General features: G+C 38.9%; 1 protein-coding gene across 2 annotated transcripts in view; it reads left to right on the top strand.

Annotated features, from left to right (window-relative positions):
* Positions 1-17,500, top strand: part of LOC138025986 (voltage-dependent calcium channel type A subunit alpha-1-like) — a 77,926-nt gene that overhangs the window by 3,809 nt on the left and 56,617 nt on the right. Inside the window, exons 3-11 of one of the 2 annotated variants that reach the window (XM_068873164.1) lie at positions 1,208-1,253; positions 3,287-3,553; positions 3,782-3,885; positions 4,014-4,153; positions 10,185-10,303; positions 11,226-11,378; positions 13,348-13,562; positions 14,695-14,804; positions 15,744-15,859. In XM_068873164.1, coding sequence (XP_068729265.1) covers positions 3,289-3,553; positions 3,782-3,885; positions 4,014-4,153; positions 10,185-10,303; positions 11,226-11,378; positions 13,348-13,562; positions 14,695-14,804; positions 15,744-15,859 — 1,222 coding nt within the window. In that variant the 5' untranslated portion in view covers positions 1,208-1,253; positions 3,287-3,288. Of the gene's footprint in view, positions 1-1,207; positions 1,254-3,131; positions 3,554-3,780; positions 3,886-4,013; positions 4,154-10,184; positions 10,304-11,225; positions 11,379-13,347; positions 13,563-14,694; positions 14,805-15,743; positions 15,860-17,500 lie in introns of those variants that run through there. The other variant, XM_068873157.1, reaches the window with a different exon arrangement.

Here is a 17,500-nt window from a genome sequence, read left to right as displayed (position 1 = left end):
GTAAAAAAACAGATAAATTTGTGGAAAGATGAGGAATTGTTAACTACTTGCCTGCATTTCGCTATGTGTAATTATAATTCCACCAGTTAATATTTTGGCTGATTTGTTGATTTCTTTTTCGTAAGCGACCTTTGGTATGTTATAACACTGTAAACTTAGAAACAACATGAAATCTGGAACCCAAAGAGGTGAAGTTACGGCTAAAAAGAGGGCATAGTTCAAACAATCTGCATTTTTAGTGCCGGTGCCTTATTTTACTTGTGTACACTCAAGAAAAATGTACTTCGCGTGAAATTAGCTATTTTCGAGTTACAAAATCATTATCATCTTCGAATTTCCACACATTATCCTAAATTCTGTGACATAGGTCCTTAAATGAATGCTTACGTTCAAGCAACTATAACATGCAAAATTATGTGATTCCGAAAGTGGGATGAGCTCTGCCCCTCGTGGTGTTTATTACCTTCGTGTTTAATATACCATCTGTCTTAAGCCGTTTCTTCTTGTTTGTCAGACATCAGGAGATCGATTAGAAGGAATTCGTTGCATCGGACCTTAAGTAAACTGTAAATCCATTCCATTTAGTATGTCGCATTTTCCGTAAAGCAGCCAATGTCCAGTCATTATATGTTATACTGTGATGATTTTGAGCCAAATACATAGTTGTGTTGTCAAGAATATACCCAGCTTCTTTTAAAAGACCACAATGCAAATGCAACAGTTATTGAAATAACGCAAAAACTACACTTTAATTAAGCCTTGTCTCCTTTTAAACAGTCGCACCACGGGTACACTGAAGTAAACAAAGGAAATCCGTACTCCGTCGAGTAAACTGATTCCTTGAAAGCTGAGCTTGCAGTTATTTCAGTTGCATCCGAAGTCTCACAAGTTATTATGGATTGGAAATGAACGAACTTGTGAATTCTGAGTGACAGCAAGCTTGTTAATTCATAAAATGCAAAGAGAAGTAATATGCGAGATGAATATTAAATCGATTGAAAGAGAGAACTTAAAATTGTAACAAAACCTCAAACCCACGTTGATAGTCTTAAAAACCTGCGTTTGAAAGATCTAAAACTAAGTCATCAAAGCAAAAGTGTGTCTTTGTGCTTATAAGTCACCCATAGGGTCGATTTCCCTCGTGCAACGTCCAAGATGTTTTCCTCTGTGCCGAGTGACCGACTTGTGTCTCTATGCTTTCTTTCAGTTAACAGTATGTGTTGCTGTCACGTCTCCTTTGCCTGGAATTTAAGGTAAGAAATAACAAAATTCTTGTATAATTTGTGACATTTGGAAGTTAGTGACCAAGAGTCATTTTGGAAAACTACTTGTCCGTTGACTTTCGGGGGCGCGTCTCTGTTGTAAATCTTGCTATGATACGTGACTTCTTCATAACCATTCCTTCCGTGTTTTGACCAAAACCTACGATTGTTTTAGCATTAACCAACAGACAGCTTCTTTACCTATTTTTAGTTCGATCGTTCGTAAACACGGAACATTGCTGAAGGACACCTTGCATCATTAGCTCCTGTTCGTGTTTGTCGCCTGTCATTTTTGGCGAATTGATTTTTTGACTCCGCGTATTTGTGGTTTTTTCTCAAGTTAAAATTTCGAATCTCACTTGAAGCTAAACAAAAAGTCATTAAAATTTCAATACCAACGGCTTTCCACTGCTTTAGAAATTCGAGAAATTCAATTAGCGGCGAATCTTCCTTTTTTTGGTATAGAAATGCTTGCAACTTAATAACGAAATCGATACGGGTGAATCATCCTCCACCAGTTTAAATGCTTTAGCATTTTTAAATGGCGGATGGTTTGAAAGCTTGCGGGATTTATCGCGTCGTCAGTGAAAATGATTTTACATATGTCACAGGGGAACTAATTTACGATGAAAATGTGGCGCAAGACGAGCTGTAATTAGCGTTGGAAACAGATTGCCTTTTCTCTGAGAAAAGAGAATCGAGAAAAAAAGAAATCGATGTCAAAATTCATATCTTTCATGAGTGAAATTCATTTATTCATCGTCTGATATTCATTTATTTGCATAGAAATCTAAAAGTCCAAGATGCTTGGCTATACCACAGTTGTGCTTCGAACATTTTCGCAAAGGCTAACGGTGTGATGATTTTGTTGCGCTTGTTCGTATTGCCAATCTCTGCCGGTTTGTCATATGTGCAACCAGAATTTGTTCATTGAAAAACGAAACAGCTTTTATAAAATAACAAAGGTACGAATGATCTAGTTTTTGCATAATTCAGGCTCCGGCTACACTCCAATACTAGATGCAACATTTTTGGCTGAGGTATAGCTGTTCTGGCGAAAAATTACTGTCGTGAGGTTTGTTGCTTCATACACTTTCACATTAATTAATGAAATGATTGCGCGAGTCAAGTTGCTTTTTTCTAACTTAGAAATGAATAAAAAACAATCTAAGTTCCGTTGAAGGAAAATGGGAATTACTGACTGAGTTTCAACTCGGACTGGGTTTTAACGCGCAAAATGAGGACGTACTATTCACAAGATATAGCACAATGTGTCAGAAATGAAATAGTCTCATGGACCTCGTCCTTCTTTGGAAGTACTTGTTAGATGACAACAGCAACTGCCAAAGTTAAGAATCATGCTCATAAAATCCTTGCTCTCTTTTGCGAATCCTTTCATCGACAGCAGTAAGTCAACTGAACGAAACGCAGATTTTTTTCTTTATTGTACGGTTGAGCTCGGTGGCTCGATATAGCGGATTGATTATTTTCGAGTAGTTTAAACACACGTTCTAACCTGAGGTGGCAGACTGTCAGATCCGTGTCATATTATAATAATGGAAAATGGTGAATTTAAATATCAATAGCTAGCACGGCTTTTCTAGCAAGTGGCAGGTGTATTATATCCTGTTTAATATGCGCACCTCGCCGAGGTACTTTTTTGTTATGAGAAACTGAGGATATGGCCCATAATTTCTGAACTGGCTGGTTACTTTTAGCGACACCCGTTTTTAAAAAAGGGAAAACATCCTTAGCTTTGAGATCATTGGTTGCGTGTCGATGAGGTTATTTCGTAAAGGGTCATAAAGAACGCCGTTAATTTACACGATCCGTCGTTACAGAGCTCGCGATGTGGGAGATATAGTACTGAGTGTCGCAACCAGCATTTCGCCGACATCGGTTTTTTAGACCCGTCTTGCTCCATAAGGCAATTTGTTGCCCGCTTCGAGTTTCACACCGGTCACCATTTTTCACTTTGAAATGCGGACTTACAAACCTGATGCGCCATCTGCTGATTTTCATAGGGATGGATAAGGGCCGAAATGCTGCGACAACGGCCAAGAAGACAGGCGACCAGCCACATTCCCAGGAAATGCGAAACAGTGAAGCAGAGAAGAATGAACGCATGTCCAACGTGCCGCCGCCACCTCAAAAAGCACGCTCCATGTCGTTGCATGGAAGTCAGTTTCTCCACCAAGCACGGAGCCCGACGCGTGCCTTGTTTTGCTTATCAGAGACTAACCCTGTCCGCAAGTTATCTAAGCTTATTGTGGAATCTAAATATCCTTTTTGTGCGTTTGAATGCTGGTTATAATTTTTAGGGTCTACGTCTTTATTAGTTCCTTTTTTCGCTATTCGAATCTGCAACAAGGTCAGTCTAAGGAGGTTAATCTTGTAATGATTCAAAACGTTTTTTAAACTATACGTTTAATTAATGGATGTATCTATTTTTGAGGCCGATGGTTGCGAAGTTTCCTCATCGAACCCATGTTCAGTTTGATCCTTAACCTGTCTTACAGTATTTGAATATTTTATTTTGCTTGCGATTGGTGCCAACTGCATTGTATTAGCTCTAAGTACTCCACTACCAGAAAATGATAGGACGGACTTGTCTGTTAAACTTGTAAGTGACTGAAAACTCAAATGCTTTTATTTTGACCTCTATATTTTGCATTATAATCAACTTTGACTGGTGAAAACTCGATCTAAACCCTTTTCCCTTTTTCCCGTTTTTTTTTTTTTTAACCACAGGATGACTCTGAATATTACTTTGTTGGAATATTTTGTGTCGAAGCTCTTCTCAAGATAATGGCGTTTGGTTTTGTGCTTCATCCTGGGTCATATCTACGTAATGGCTGGAATATTCTGGATTTTGTCGTGATTGTTGTCGGGTAAGTAAAGTTGCAACTTTTTATTGGCTAGCCGCTTTATAAGTCTAGCGCAAGTCGCTAGCAGATAGCGCTCAACGAAAATGGAAGATTTGTTTGTTTTCATTATTTGTTTAGCCAATATTTTTTAAACCAAGGACTTTTTGGCGGAGCGTATCTCCACTAACATATGTTCCTTGATATCATTCAGAGAAAGCTCCCATTTCAAGAGTTTTTTTTGGTTTCACAATAATTTTGTCGTTGCTATCTTAGTATTTTTGTGTGGTTCAGTTCGCATGCAGGCGCATTTTACATGAAATAAAACTACGAACGCGTCATATTTTGTAAAATGGTATTGTACGCGAAATAGCTCTAGTTATTTTCGTAATCCCCTCAGACTAAAACGTTTGGGGAATAGATTGAATGTTCTCGTGTATTTTTTTTCTTATCATGCCTAGATTGTTTTTGAAATCGTGAACGAATTATTTAAATATGATCATTTTTCAATACAAAATCGTGAGATAGTGAATTTCAAATTTTGGCTTTAAGACCTCTTTGTTGTTCATATGCTTGGTGCATTGTGGTTTAAATGAAAATCGACTAACGCAGATGAATCATTTTTATCACCGGCACCTTATATGTTTGAGTTATATCATTGTTTATTGAAGGTACGAATCACCGCCAGATATCCAAGTCTTGAAAGTCCCAAGATAAACCAATCGTTGTTTCCTTTTTTTCTGGAGAAACAAAATTCAAAATGGCGATCCACACAATAATAGATAGTGGGAATAATTAGTGCTTATGCGCTCTCTTGCTTTTTGAATTGTACCAATATAGAAACGTCTATTTTTAAGCGTTTAAATCCTGAAAAAGCTACTGTTAATTGGTATGGAACTTAACAAACGACTCCTTTTTTCACAAACGTTCATTTCGCAATGTGCGTGGTAAATGGAAGAGTCAAAAGCGCTTCTATGTCTTGCCGAAAAATGGCGTTACTTTTTTAAAAAGCGAGAAGTATAATAAGAACTGCAGTAACCTTGAAAGACACAACTTCTTATTTATGCACTACTGAAAGGATCGAAAACTCGCAAAACAAGTCAGAAATACGCTGACTGAAAAGGTCAAACTGGAAAAGACTCGGCTTCATACTACTACCCACAATTTTGTCCTAGGTATGAAAATGTATAAGTTTGGTTGCAATTTTACGCACCTACAAGAACATTGATGAGGAGATTGTTAATCAAGAATACCCAGCATGAACTGGAGTATAGAACATTAGGCTGTAGCAAAAACACATGGCCTTCCTGTGAAAAAGCTACATGATTATTTTGATCATAAGTTTGTATTGGTAACTTCAGAATCGTTTTGAAGTTTCATGGCAGCTGAAATGTTAAATTATGGTTATGTCATAGTTTATCATGACCAATTGCGGAGATAACATTATTGTGAATAAACAAAAATGTGCAATATACAATCCACGATATTTAAAAGTTTTATCGGCGTGAAAGTTTTATTCGCTGTATACGAGTGAATTAAACAATGGCTGTTTGGTTTATGCTCAAGATACAAAGCACTGAGTGGCTTTGTACTCTTCACAATTTGAAAGCACAGTTTAAGGTCGTAATTCTTTTCAAGCCTCGTATCATTTTAATGACATGTAAAGAGTAAGCAGACTAGCAACGAAATATGGTCCACATATTTACAATGGCTGTAGCTTTAACATTTCCTCCAACGGTCTTTAATAACATAATTGTTTTGTATACTTTCACTGGCAACATACAATTTTTTTCGCGATTACCTTTGCTCGAGTTAAAACTAAGCACAAGGACTGTATAAAATACTAGTATTCTTATTGTCGATGAAATTAGTTTAGCAAAAATTGTCGCAGTCAAGTTGATAACGAAAGAAGCATGCTGCGAATCATGGATGACGTTTCAGCTGAGACAATCTGTTTCAGATTAATAAGTTAAGTTTAAATGTTTTTATGGATATAACACAGGAAAAGAAGATTACATAAAACACGAGAAATAATACACGAACAAAAATTCGCTTAAAAGTAGGTTGAAAACAGAGGCTAAAGCAACATATTACATAAGAACGTTTACACTGAACGCTTCTTGTTTTATTGTCACGCCATATTTTTATAAAGCGATTTCCATTTTTGTTTATCTTGTAATGCTATAGGCAAACGAGGTTGACTAGCAGTAGAGTTATTTTCATAGAGTTATGTCGTAGAGTTAGAGTTAAGTTTCCAAAACCCTGAATTTAGAAATACAGAAATACAAAAAGTATCCTAAACATGCATAAAAGCTAACCTTAGGCCTAATTAGGCCTAAACAAAAGTTTAGCTTTTATGAATGACGTTGGCTTCCAAAATCTTGAATTCAGGATTTTGGAAACTTAACTCTAATTCTACGACGTAACTCTATGAAATAGCTGTCCCCTAGGCAACCATGTCAGTTTCTATTTAGACGTTTTTTTGTCTGTGTGAATCTTGCGTTCTTTTCTTGTGTTGTGTTCCCTGAGGGCACTTGCACGTACCAACCCGAGTCAAATTTCAATAATGGATCTAATTCAAAGCGCGTGACGTTTTCGTGGAAAACTTTTTTCTCACATTCCGGGCCCGTGCGAATAATAACATTGCATTGTTTCGGGTTATCGAAGGAGAAAAAAACGTGGTGAACAAAGTGTTTGCGCCGTTGAACGAAATTAGGGGAGGACCAAAGCCCTTAAATTTCTTAATGCTATGTACTGTCCATTTTTCTGTTTTCGAACTTGTCTTTGTAAGAACATTTAGACTGAAATTGGATGAAACAAGAGCTAGGGGAACAGGATATGAGGAGAGGTAGTTTAACCAGATTTCAGCTGGGCTAAACAAAGATTGGCAAAGACTGTCCATTGTCGTCAACAATAGCCACAGAATAGAAGAAAAGCATTAACTGACTTGAAGAAATTCACTTCTAGAAAGTTATGGAGGTAAATTTAAAAAATACTGCAGCTTAAGCTCGAAGTTTTCGTAGAAAGTACACGGACATGACACCGCGAGATAACTCGAAAATGTTTTTAGCGAAGCTCCGAGCGCGCGGAAGGATGATAACCTTAATTAACCTGTCATATACTTTGGTTATGACGTCATCGTACGACCGTCCGTCCCTAGGTTCAACCTTTCATGTAAGGCAGTACACAAAATTGTCGCACCGCTGGAACCCGCGTTATTTGGGCGGGAAGGTGCATGGGGCTGCATGGAACCCGTGTTTTTGGCGGGAAGTTGCATGGCCAGCTTACTGCATTTGACACTGCGTTTTAGTAAAAACAGCAAAACTTTTGAAGACAACCAAAATAAAAGCGAAACATTTTTTAAAATATGTCTTTCAACGAGGAAAGAAGAGAGAGAGAAAGAGAAAAAGAACATTCAGCAGTTGACAAGTAAGCGATGCTCAACGCTGAACTGAGAGCACGAGAAAACAGGTGAAATATTAGAGGCAACTGAACAACGAGAATGGGCAAGAAAGAGCCCGAATAAAGAGACGAAATTACAGTGACTAGCAGCGGAAGAAAGAGCAAATTCGAGGACGAGAAAACAGGCTGAATAATAGTGACGAAATACGGCGAAAAGAGCAAGAAAGAGCATGGTAATTAGCAGACCAGGTTGGTCGTATGCTAAGCAGACTAGTTTTAAAAATTTCTCGAAAACAAAAACATAAATAAATAATGATTGAGGAACATGAAATGCTCTGAAATAACCTTCATCGTTTTTGAGCTGTCACTCAAGACGGTGCCAAAACATTTCTTAAATTAGCTGCATGAGATAAACGTTTCAATTTTATTCTTTATTTGTTGGTAAACAACCATTTTGTATAATTTTTCAAACATGACTGTCACATTTGTTCTTTTAAGGTAAGGCAGACCTTTCGTCTGTAACGTTGACAGGTTGACAGACACTTGACAAGTAGTCATGTAATTATGACAGGTTTCTTAAAAAATGATGAATTTATCAGTGATGCGTAAAGCTCACTATCTCATGTTACCATCATCGCTAGTACATTGAATTACTCAGTCTTTTTTTGTGAGAACGATGAGCCCGAGTCGGTTTAGTCAAAACTGTACTGAACATGCAAAGAACATACTCAGGCTAAGAGTCAGTTGATAGACGTCTTTATTTCTTTTTTTTTTTAATACTTTTTGATGACTGGTAAAGTACTGTCAAAAACACGACATGCGCGTTAATTGAACGACTTAAACATTCCACAAAAAGCGTGTCCATCTAGAGTCCAGACAATGGTGCAAAATGTGAGAGGAAGATATTACCATGCTGTGAAGAAAAACAAGCCAGGCTTCATTACTATTCTTTATATAAAGAATTCGAACGAGGATTGTTTTATCGGCTTTAAAAGCTCATGCACGTGACGTCATCGGTGTCTTGATAAGCTGTTATGTTCATGAATTATAATAGTATTTTTTAAATAAAATAATTAAAGAAGATTAGAAGTAAAATAGATTTAACGATGGAAAATAAGTGTGAGGAGACAATGTCCCTTGATAGGTTTCCTTCCCACTTCAGCTAGCATTAATTTACATTTATTGATCTCAGACGTTCTTAAGACCGAAAGTTTCAATGCTCAGAGTGCTAGGAAGAAAACTTCACTTAACGAGGGACGAATAATTTGCAGCTTCGTGTAATATTCCACACAGACCTCACAGATAAATACAAAACCTCAATTTTACACAGTTAAAATGCCGGAATAAGACAGTGGATACGTCGTTCACGTACTCGGTGTAAGATATACATACAGATTGTATGTTTATGGCGGGAGCCCATGTTTATGATCATAATCTGGTTCCAGCTGTACATGTTGAAAACCTGGTCTACTTAAGTCATTGGATAAGTCTGTAGAAAGATGGCCTCTGTGAATTTCCAATTGTCATCCGCATATACTGCGTATCTAGCGCACTGGGACGACTTGGTCAGCGATAAATGAAGCACCTACATAATTTACGATGATTAAAGCTGACCACGATTCGAGCAACCTGGACAGACGGACGGATCCAAACGTCCAATTAACAAAACAATTATTCCATTCATGCCTGTTACATACCAGATTGTTTTCATTCAACGCGGCCTTACGCGCCTTAAGGCCGGCACACACGAGGGAGCTTGCTCCTGAAACACGCTCCCGACACACGCTCCCGGGTAAGTACCCCAACCAGTACACACGAAGGACACGAAGAGGGAGCTAAATGATGAAACAACCCGATTGGGGCATGGGAACTGTTGTGGATGAAAAAAATAAGCCAATTTGATTGGCCAACTGGAGACACGTCATGTCACGGCAAGCAAATTTCAGTACACACGAGGGAGCTTGCTCCTGAAACAGACCCGTGCAACAGATTTGCCCCTGGAGCTTGCTCCCTCATATCAAACCAGTTTGATATGAGGGAGCAAAACTAGGGAGCAAAAGTTTTGCTGCGCAACATATTTTTTCAGTAGAAATCGTTGGTGCAGGCGAGGGAGCTTTGCTCCGGGAGCGTGTTGCAGAAGCGTGCTGCGGGAGCAAGCTCCCTCGTGTGTACCGGCCTTTATTGGCAATTTACCATCTCACATCCAACGCGTGTGCATTGAATAATTGTGAAAGAGACTACACTTTCCGTGGTAATGGGGAAATATTTTCAAGAAGCCGCCTCGTTAGAAATAATAATTCGTATTTAGGGAGTTCTGCTTTCTGCCCGAGAAATTGACGATATTTTTGCGAAACAGACCCATCTCGACGTTATAACCCGAAATCACGCCAAAAAAAGGACGTCCACACTTTTCATCATCAGGGTCGTGACATTGCATGACGTACAGCCAATTAAGTCACGCAAATGAGTTAGAGGACACAGTAGTAGTATGTTAAACATTAAAATAAGGTAATATATTGAAATATATTTGGTGATAAAATGGTTGTAAGGCGCATTGAGCTTTGGAAATGCGCCTTTGTTGTTGTTGTTGTTGTTGTTATTATTATTATTATTATTATTAAAAATAGTAACTTCTATTATTGCTTTTTATCTGCAGAATCATAAGTCTACCAAAAGTTACTAGAATCTTCAGTGAGGCTAACACAAGCCTTGATGTGAAAGCACTGCGGGCCGTGAGAGTATTGAGGCCGTTAAAACTTATATCTGGCATACCTAGTAAGTAAAGATTAAACGCTGTTGATTCCTTCAGAGAACATTCGAGTTTTAACATAGGTTCGTCTGTTTGGCCGTTTATCATCTCAAGATTTCTTCATATATATTTTCATACTTCTTAGGGTATTCATATCCACCTGTATATATCTCTAAACAGGATCGAAATTGGTAGGACTTAAAAGGAATTGGACCTTGAGCTTCGCTTGTAGCCATGAACACTCGATGTCTGGTTTAATCGCTCGGTCATGGGTTCCAGTCCCCTTTAACCTCAGTTATACGATTTCAATCTTCTTAAAGGGGTTTTGTCACAACGTTAGCCATTAAATAACAGTTACACCATTGAAAGGACAATGCGAAGAGCCTCGGCCATTACTGAGGGCGTTAGATTGGCATGAGTGGGAGTCGCGGTGGCCTCATGGTTAGTGCGCTCGACTCCGGATCGAGTGGTCCGCGTTCGGGTTTTTGGGCAAGACACTTTACTGTCACAGTGCCTCTCTCCACCCAGGTGTATAAATGGGTAGCGGCGAATAATGCTGGGGGTAACCCTGCGATGGACTAGCATCCCATCCAGGGGGGGACTAGAAATACTCCTAGTCACTTCATGCTACATTAACCGGAGATCAGCGCCGGCCTGATGGGCCTTGTAGGCTCGTGGAAGACTTTACCGTACCTTAGATTGACATGCAGTGTTGAGGAGGCAAGGAGGAAAAAAGAAAAGATTTTTCCTCTCGAAACATTACTCTTCTAGAAAGGTTTGGAGGTGGAATGGTTATTGAAAACTAGTGACTGAGTTAGGCTACATTGAAATATCCGCTGTTTTTTTTGGATGCAGTGTCATTCTAGTCGGGATTTGTAGCAGGGAACCAGCAGCCTTTTTTTGCAGACCCAGGAAGATCTTATCCTTCTTTTTCTCTTCGTTTTACAGGTTTACAAGTTGTAATGAAGTCAATTGTCCGTGCAATGGTTCCATTACTTCAAATAGCACTTTTGGTCTTGTTTTGTATTCTAATTTACGCAATTATCGGGCTGGAATTCTTGAGAGATAAATTCCATAGATCCTGCTACAACGAAATAACGAGTAAGTAGTGAATTTGCTGCTTTATTTTAAAATATTTTGCATACCCTCGTTATCTGAAAAGCGGGCCAAGAAATATACTAGTATTTTGTTTTTTGTCTACTTTTTATACAGCAGATCATTGATAATGCATTTCTAGAGTTTACGAGCGGCGTAGCGCCGAGTTGGCTATAGGGAAGTTATCTGAAAAGTATTTTAAAATTAAACAAATATTTTTGCACGAATCGCTTAACATTCCTGAAAGTGGTTTGTTTGCCGACTTCGTTAAGGGACTTAAAAATCATACTTGTTTTCACGGTTAAGATTAAATGAGGAGAGAGCACGTGCCAATACAATAATAAAAATAATAAAAATGGCACGCCTGTTGTATTTCCGGCTTAAATTTAATGAGAATTTCGTGGAAGTTTGCCGACTCGCTTAACTTAAAACGAGTTGGAAAAGCAAAAACCTTAAGAGTGTTATCGATTTTCTTACTCAGATCCGATAGTCGGCCGAATGTGATCGCCTTAATTAAGTTGATTCTTACGAAGTTCATGTACTCTGACAGCCTCATCAATTTTACCATCTCTCACTTTTCCACCTTAGTGAGATCTGGAGATCCCGATGAGCTAGCCCAGTTCCCCGCCAACGAAAATGCTATTCACCGGTAGTGTAGAGTGTTTTCACGTGACGTCACGGCGTCATGTTTTTGTCCCTAAACAAAGGGACGGTGGCCATGTTGGTGTCCCCAACTTATCCTTCGGGAATTGAGCCCTATTATCATGCAAATTTGTTTGTTCAGTGGAAAAACAAGGTTACTAATCACGTGAATAAAAACACTCTACTGCTAATAAAGACCAAAAGTCGGCTAAATGTTGAGAAGTGTTAAGACAACGCTAACGTTTCTGCCATAGTATTTAGATGTAACCTTCAAAACAATGGTCTCTGAAGATTTAATAGTGTCACTGTTTTATGAATTTCTTCTGTAGCAAAAATGATTGTGAAGTAACACAAGTGGTTCTCTATTTGAGTTTAGTGAATTTTATTTGGGCGAAACCTGCCAGTGAATGTCGAAAGGAGCTATGAGGGCCCTTTAAATCGGAGGACAAGGAGGACTACGAGTACGAATTTTGCGTTCTGAGCACGCGCACTTCAAATAATGTGGGCCTCCAAACCTTATGCGCATGCTCAGTACGGAAAATTTGTACTCGTAGTCGTTCTCGATAGGGAGCTTTAAATCGGAGGACAAGGAGGACTACGAGTACCAATTTTGCGTTCTGGGCAGGCGCACTTCGAAAAATGTGGGCCTCCAAACCTTATGCGCATGCTCAGTACCGAAAACCTTTCTTCATCCTCCGATCTCATGATACGGTTATCTTAAAATGTTAATGCACACACTAAAGCCTTTCTTGAAGGTTTCTTTCGCGCAAGTAAAGTACGCCTCTTTTGGTATTCACCTCGATGATACAACTATTACAAATGATAGGAGATTTTTTGTTAGAAAACAGCAAACGTTGGGTGTTTTGTTATGTCTTTATTATTTAAATAAGTATATGGTTAATATGCTTAGTATTTTAACTTGTAAAACTCATTAATAATTCATGATAGGAAAAAAGACGAGACGTTTTATTAGTTAATATCTGTATATCTGATACAGATTCTCTTCATTTGCTTAAACGTTTGTTTCAATTTTCTCTGTTAAAATGCCTTGAATCACCAAAAATTCCTAGTTTACATTAACACTTAAAATGCTGACGTTTAATAAGTCATGTACAATATTTGCCGCTCATATTGTATATATCACATACAGCATTTAAGGGTATTGACATGTCTGTCTTAAAGATTATTGATTGGTGTTTTATTAGTTTTAATTGTTACGTTTAATTATTAAGCGCATTAGATCAAATTCATATGTATTATTATGATTATCATTATCGGTATCGTTGTTATTATTGCACAGTCACCAGATGGGATATTGATTTGTTCTTGACAGATGAATTAGAGGAAAATCCTCGTCCATGTGATAATGAACCTTTTCCTGGAGTTCGGGCAATTTTCCATGGTAGAAACTGCAGCAGTGGTTACGAATGTCGCGAACACTGGGCCGGCCCGAACGATGGGATTTCTACATTTGATAATATCGCTCTTGCCATGATAACTGTTTTCCAGTGCATAACAATGGAGGGATGGTCACAGATTATGTACTGGGTACAAAATATTCTTTTTTATTTTTTAAGTTTAAGATGTCTGTCTTCTATTGTTTAAATTAAGGTTTGGATATCCACTTGTTAGAGCTCAAAATTGAGGACATTATCCTTTTCACCTCAATTTCGAGAACATTGGTTAAAGTGGAATTTTACGAGCGTTTCCGTTGGACGGTTAACAAATTATTGATCATTGGTTTAGCAAATGAGCTCTCTTGCTTGTACACATCAAGCCCCTCTCCCCTCCGAAATAGGCTAAGAATAGAAGATTTTTTCTCCTTGGAGGTAGGGATGATGACTCACCAGAGGCAGGTAGTCATAATCTTTTTTTTACATAATCATCTTGCGCATCTTACGTAAAATGTAGTCCTGTTTTCAAGATATTTTTGCCTAGAAAAGTTATCCTGTTAATGTGGAAACGCGTTGGCGCACAGAAAGTAACTTAATGCGGATCTGCGACAGCAACGTCACGGAAAATCTTAGATTACCTTGCACAAACCTTTTCAACATTGTTCCCAGTGTTTTCAACCTCTGCAAATCAGCCTAAACGCGTTTGACCTTAAAAAACGGAATAAACATTTGCCCTTAAGTGTTCACGTTTTCCGTACGACTTCAAGTGACATTTGCTCATTTCACGATGCGGACTCAGGAAAATGGATGTCTAGAACGGAAAGGATAGTCCAATAACCTCAAAAAGGACAGGCAAATGAATTGTATTGCTCATTAAAATGTATTTTTTGGTAGCCCTCGCGTTGATTTCGCTACGACGTAGATTTTTTTGTTTCGTTGACGCCATGCAACACAAACACGTAATGACCATAAAATTCATAGGATTTAATCATGGCCTGTTTTGACTCTTGATGAGTCCTATCGATGTAGTTTTCCGCTGATGACTGTAAACTCCGGCCTTTACTGAATTTCTATTCGAAAATGTGGAAAGGCCTAAAGCAAGAAAGGAAATTAAAAGGAGTTTTAAAGCGGAAAACTAAATATTAAATATTAAAAGTGTCTGTATTTCCGTTCACGGTACTTCAGGGGACTTATAACCGGTAATCATGATCACTAATTTCTGTTCATCATGATCTTTATAAATCTAATTTATTTGGTCGCTTGATTGTAAAAAAACATTTCTTTAGACATTTGATGCTGTGGACACAGACGGATATCTTTATTCTTGCTACTTTGTATCGCTCATCGTAATTGGCTCTTTCTTCGTGCTTAACCTTGTGCTGGGAGTTTTGAGCGGGTGAGTTCACTACGATTTACTTTTTCCTTTTTTTTTTGTTGGTCCTCGTACTTTAGCGGTTTTTAATTGACTGTCGCAAGTAATCAGCAAAGTGCTTTGGTTTTGCGTTACTTCACTCAGTGATTGGCTCAAAGTTCTCGCAGTACTTTTGAACCAATCAGAAGGGTGAAACCAAAACCAATCGTGGCTCGCGCGTGCACATTTTCCCTCGCTTTGAGTCAGCAACGTGTAACTACTTCGAGTTTTGATTGGTTTACTGGATTGCCTCCGTCCTTTTTGATTGTTCAAAGTAATTTCTTTGGTTTTGGTTTTACGACACTCGATTGAAACAATTTAAGCCATTGTCTCTTATAGACATGCACCTAAAAAATTCGGGCTGCTTCAACGGGATTCGAACCCATGACCTTTGCGATGCCGGTTCAATGCTCTACTAACTGAGCCAGTTGGGAGCAGGGGCCCGTTTCTCGAAAGTCCCGAGAACTTTTCGGGCCCGAAAAGCCTTTTGTGAAATTGCCAACCGCTTGTTTTGGAAAGCTGATCTTTAAACATGTTTTCAAGGTAACAAAAAGAAAAAGAACTCTGAAGTTTGACGAATTAAATCCTCTCCGTTCTTGAGATACAAAGGGAATTGTGACACCCGAAAATCACCCGTAAAGTTTCGGGACTTTCGAGAAACGGGCCCCAGGTCAATTTGTTGTGCTCATGCCGTTCCCGTGAAAGGACTCGACGAATGAATTAAATCCTCGCACTTATCGGGACAATTTAGGGAAGTTGTATCTCATAGATACTTGAAATTATACTGGTAAGTGCGGGAATCACTTCTATCTTTCGTCTTTAACCCGCACTTCATGATCAAGAATTTACACATTAAGTTCATTCTTTTTTTTTTACCGGAAGAAACGTAGATTTTAATTGTTGTTTTTGTTTTTGTTTAATCAGCGAGTTTGCTAAAGAGCGAGAACGCGTCGACACCAGGCGAAAATTCTTTAAGGTCCGACGTCAACAGCAGTTGGATCGACAAGTTCATGCATATCAGTCTTGGATCGACAAGGCCGGTGAGATAAAAGAGTTTAATAACACCATGGCTATCTTGCAGAATAAAGGAGGAGCTAATAAATACATAATAGGGATCTTAGATTGACGACGACGACGAAAATGCCAAAAAAAACCCTCCCCCACTCTTCTTCCCCGCTCCGCTTAGGGCTTGGCCAAGTTCAGTTATGAAAGAAACGGGTTTCTTCTCCAAGTACCGGAGCAGAGATTACGCAAAACAAAAGAAACAAGGGACAGAAAATAAGTGACCAGAAATACGTTGCACTCCGGTCAATTGGACAGCGGTATTCCGGTCATAATTCGACAAGTTTCGCTCAGAATACTATTCTGCACTTCAATCTCCGCGGTCAGGTGACTCGGCCTTGCTATTTCACTGGGTGATAGATTGGCAGGGCCAGATTCCCTCGATTGCTGCAAACGGTGAGGAATTCGTTTTTCATGGCAAAAAAACATCAAACATTTTTTCAAGTTTCGAAATGGCCACGCGAAACGAATTTCTCTCTAAAGTTTGCCTACACTTGAGATCAAACAGTCGAGCTAACTGCTTCGAGAGGTATTTGGAAGCAGCTCTCGTAACGTATAATGTAATTGGTTCGATACCCAAGCCAAAAACAAAAGACTAAACAATAGAAGCTGCTTACAATATACCAAACAATAGCCGGTTACGAGAGCTGCTACATTACTGGTATTTTAGTGTGCGGTGGGCGTAAACTTGAGACACACTTGCATTTCGCTGAGAATTGAGAAGTGGAATTATTTCCGTTAACAACACGGCTGACAAATTACTCCTTAATTTTTGGCGCGAAACTTCAGCGTAATTTATAATTCACGTATGAAATTACAATGTTGCCATGGCAACTTTTTCTACAGTGCCAAAATGGCGTCGTATGAACGTAACTTGTCAATTGCGTTTTTTCCAAAATCGAATAATTTCCCTCTTCTGAAGGCTCGGGAAATTATTTGATTTTGGACAAAACGCGCGTGAAATTATTCCCTAATTGCATTCGTCACCATTTAATTACCCATACTTATTCAACTACGGATTCCTTCTGACGAAGGGCTAACGCTTGAAACGTCAGCTTTTAGAATGTCTGTACGGTGGCCAATTTACATTATAAACTCCGTTGATAAAACCAAATTTTTGTATACTGCTTCCCCACCGACGCAGCACCACAGTTTCTTTAGAAACTACCCCCTTTATTCAACTACCCACTATTTAAACTGGTTCTGGCGGTGTCCATAGAAAGAGGAGAATGGAAATTTTGCCGTTGTGTAGTCGTGTTCTCCATAGAATTTGAAATATGGTCATTTTACATTGTACACTGCGAACAGTCTCTGGCTGAAGCTGCGGGTTCGCTCAAACCAACGCCCGCGGTATTTGCGACCCACAGCTTCAATGAGCCATTTTGAAAGTTCAGCGTACGCGTTTGTTTCAACGATTTTGCAGCAAAAGAGAGACTGCTCGCGGTCTATTTACATTGCAGATTTGTAAAATGAAAACTTAAAAGAAATGCACGTAAGTTGAAAACGAACGTTCAGATCCATTGTGTAGTGGCGAACAAAACACGACGTCTAGTCACGTCGCCGTCGTTATTAGGGAGCTTAAGCACGCGCGTTTTTGAGTTGCGGACGGCAATCGGAAG

The sequence above is a fragment of the Montipora capricornis genome, chromosome 2 (genome assembly GCF_036669925.1).
Source record: "Montipora capricornis isolate CH-2021 chromosome 2, ASM3666992v2, whole genome shotgun sequence".
Taxonomy (NCBI): Eukaryota; Metazoa; Cnidaria; class Anthozoa; order Scleractinia; family Acroporidae; genus Montipora; species Montipora capricornis.
Note: the sequence above shows the minus strand (reverse complement) of the source record. Positions and strands in the feature narration are given on the sequence as shown.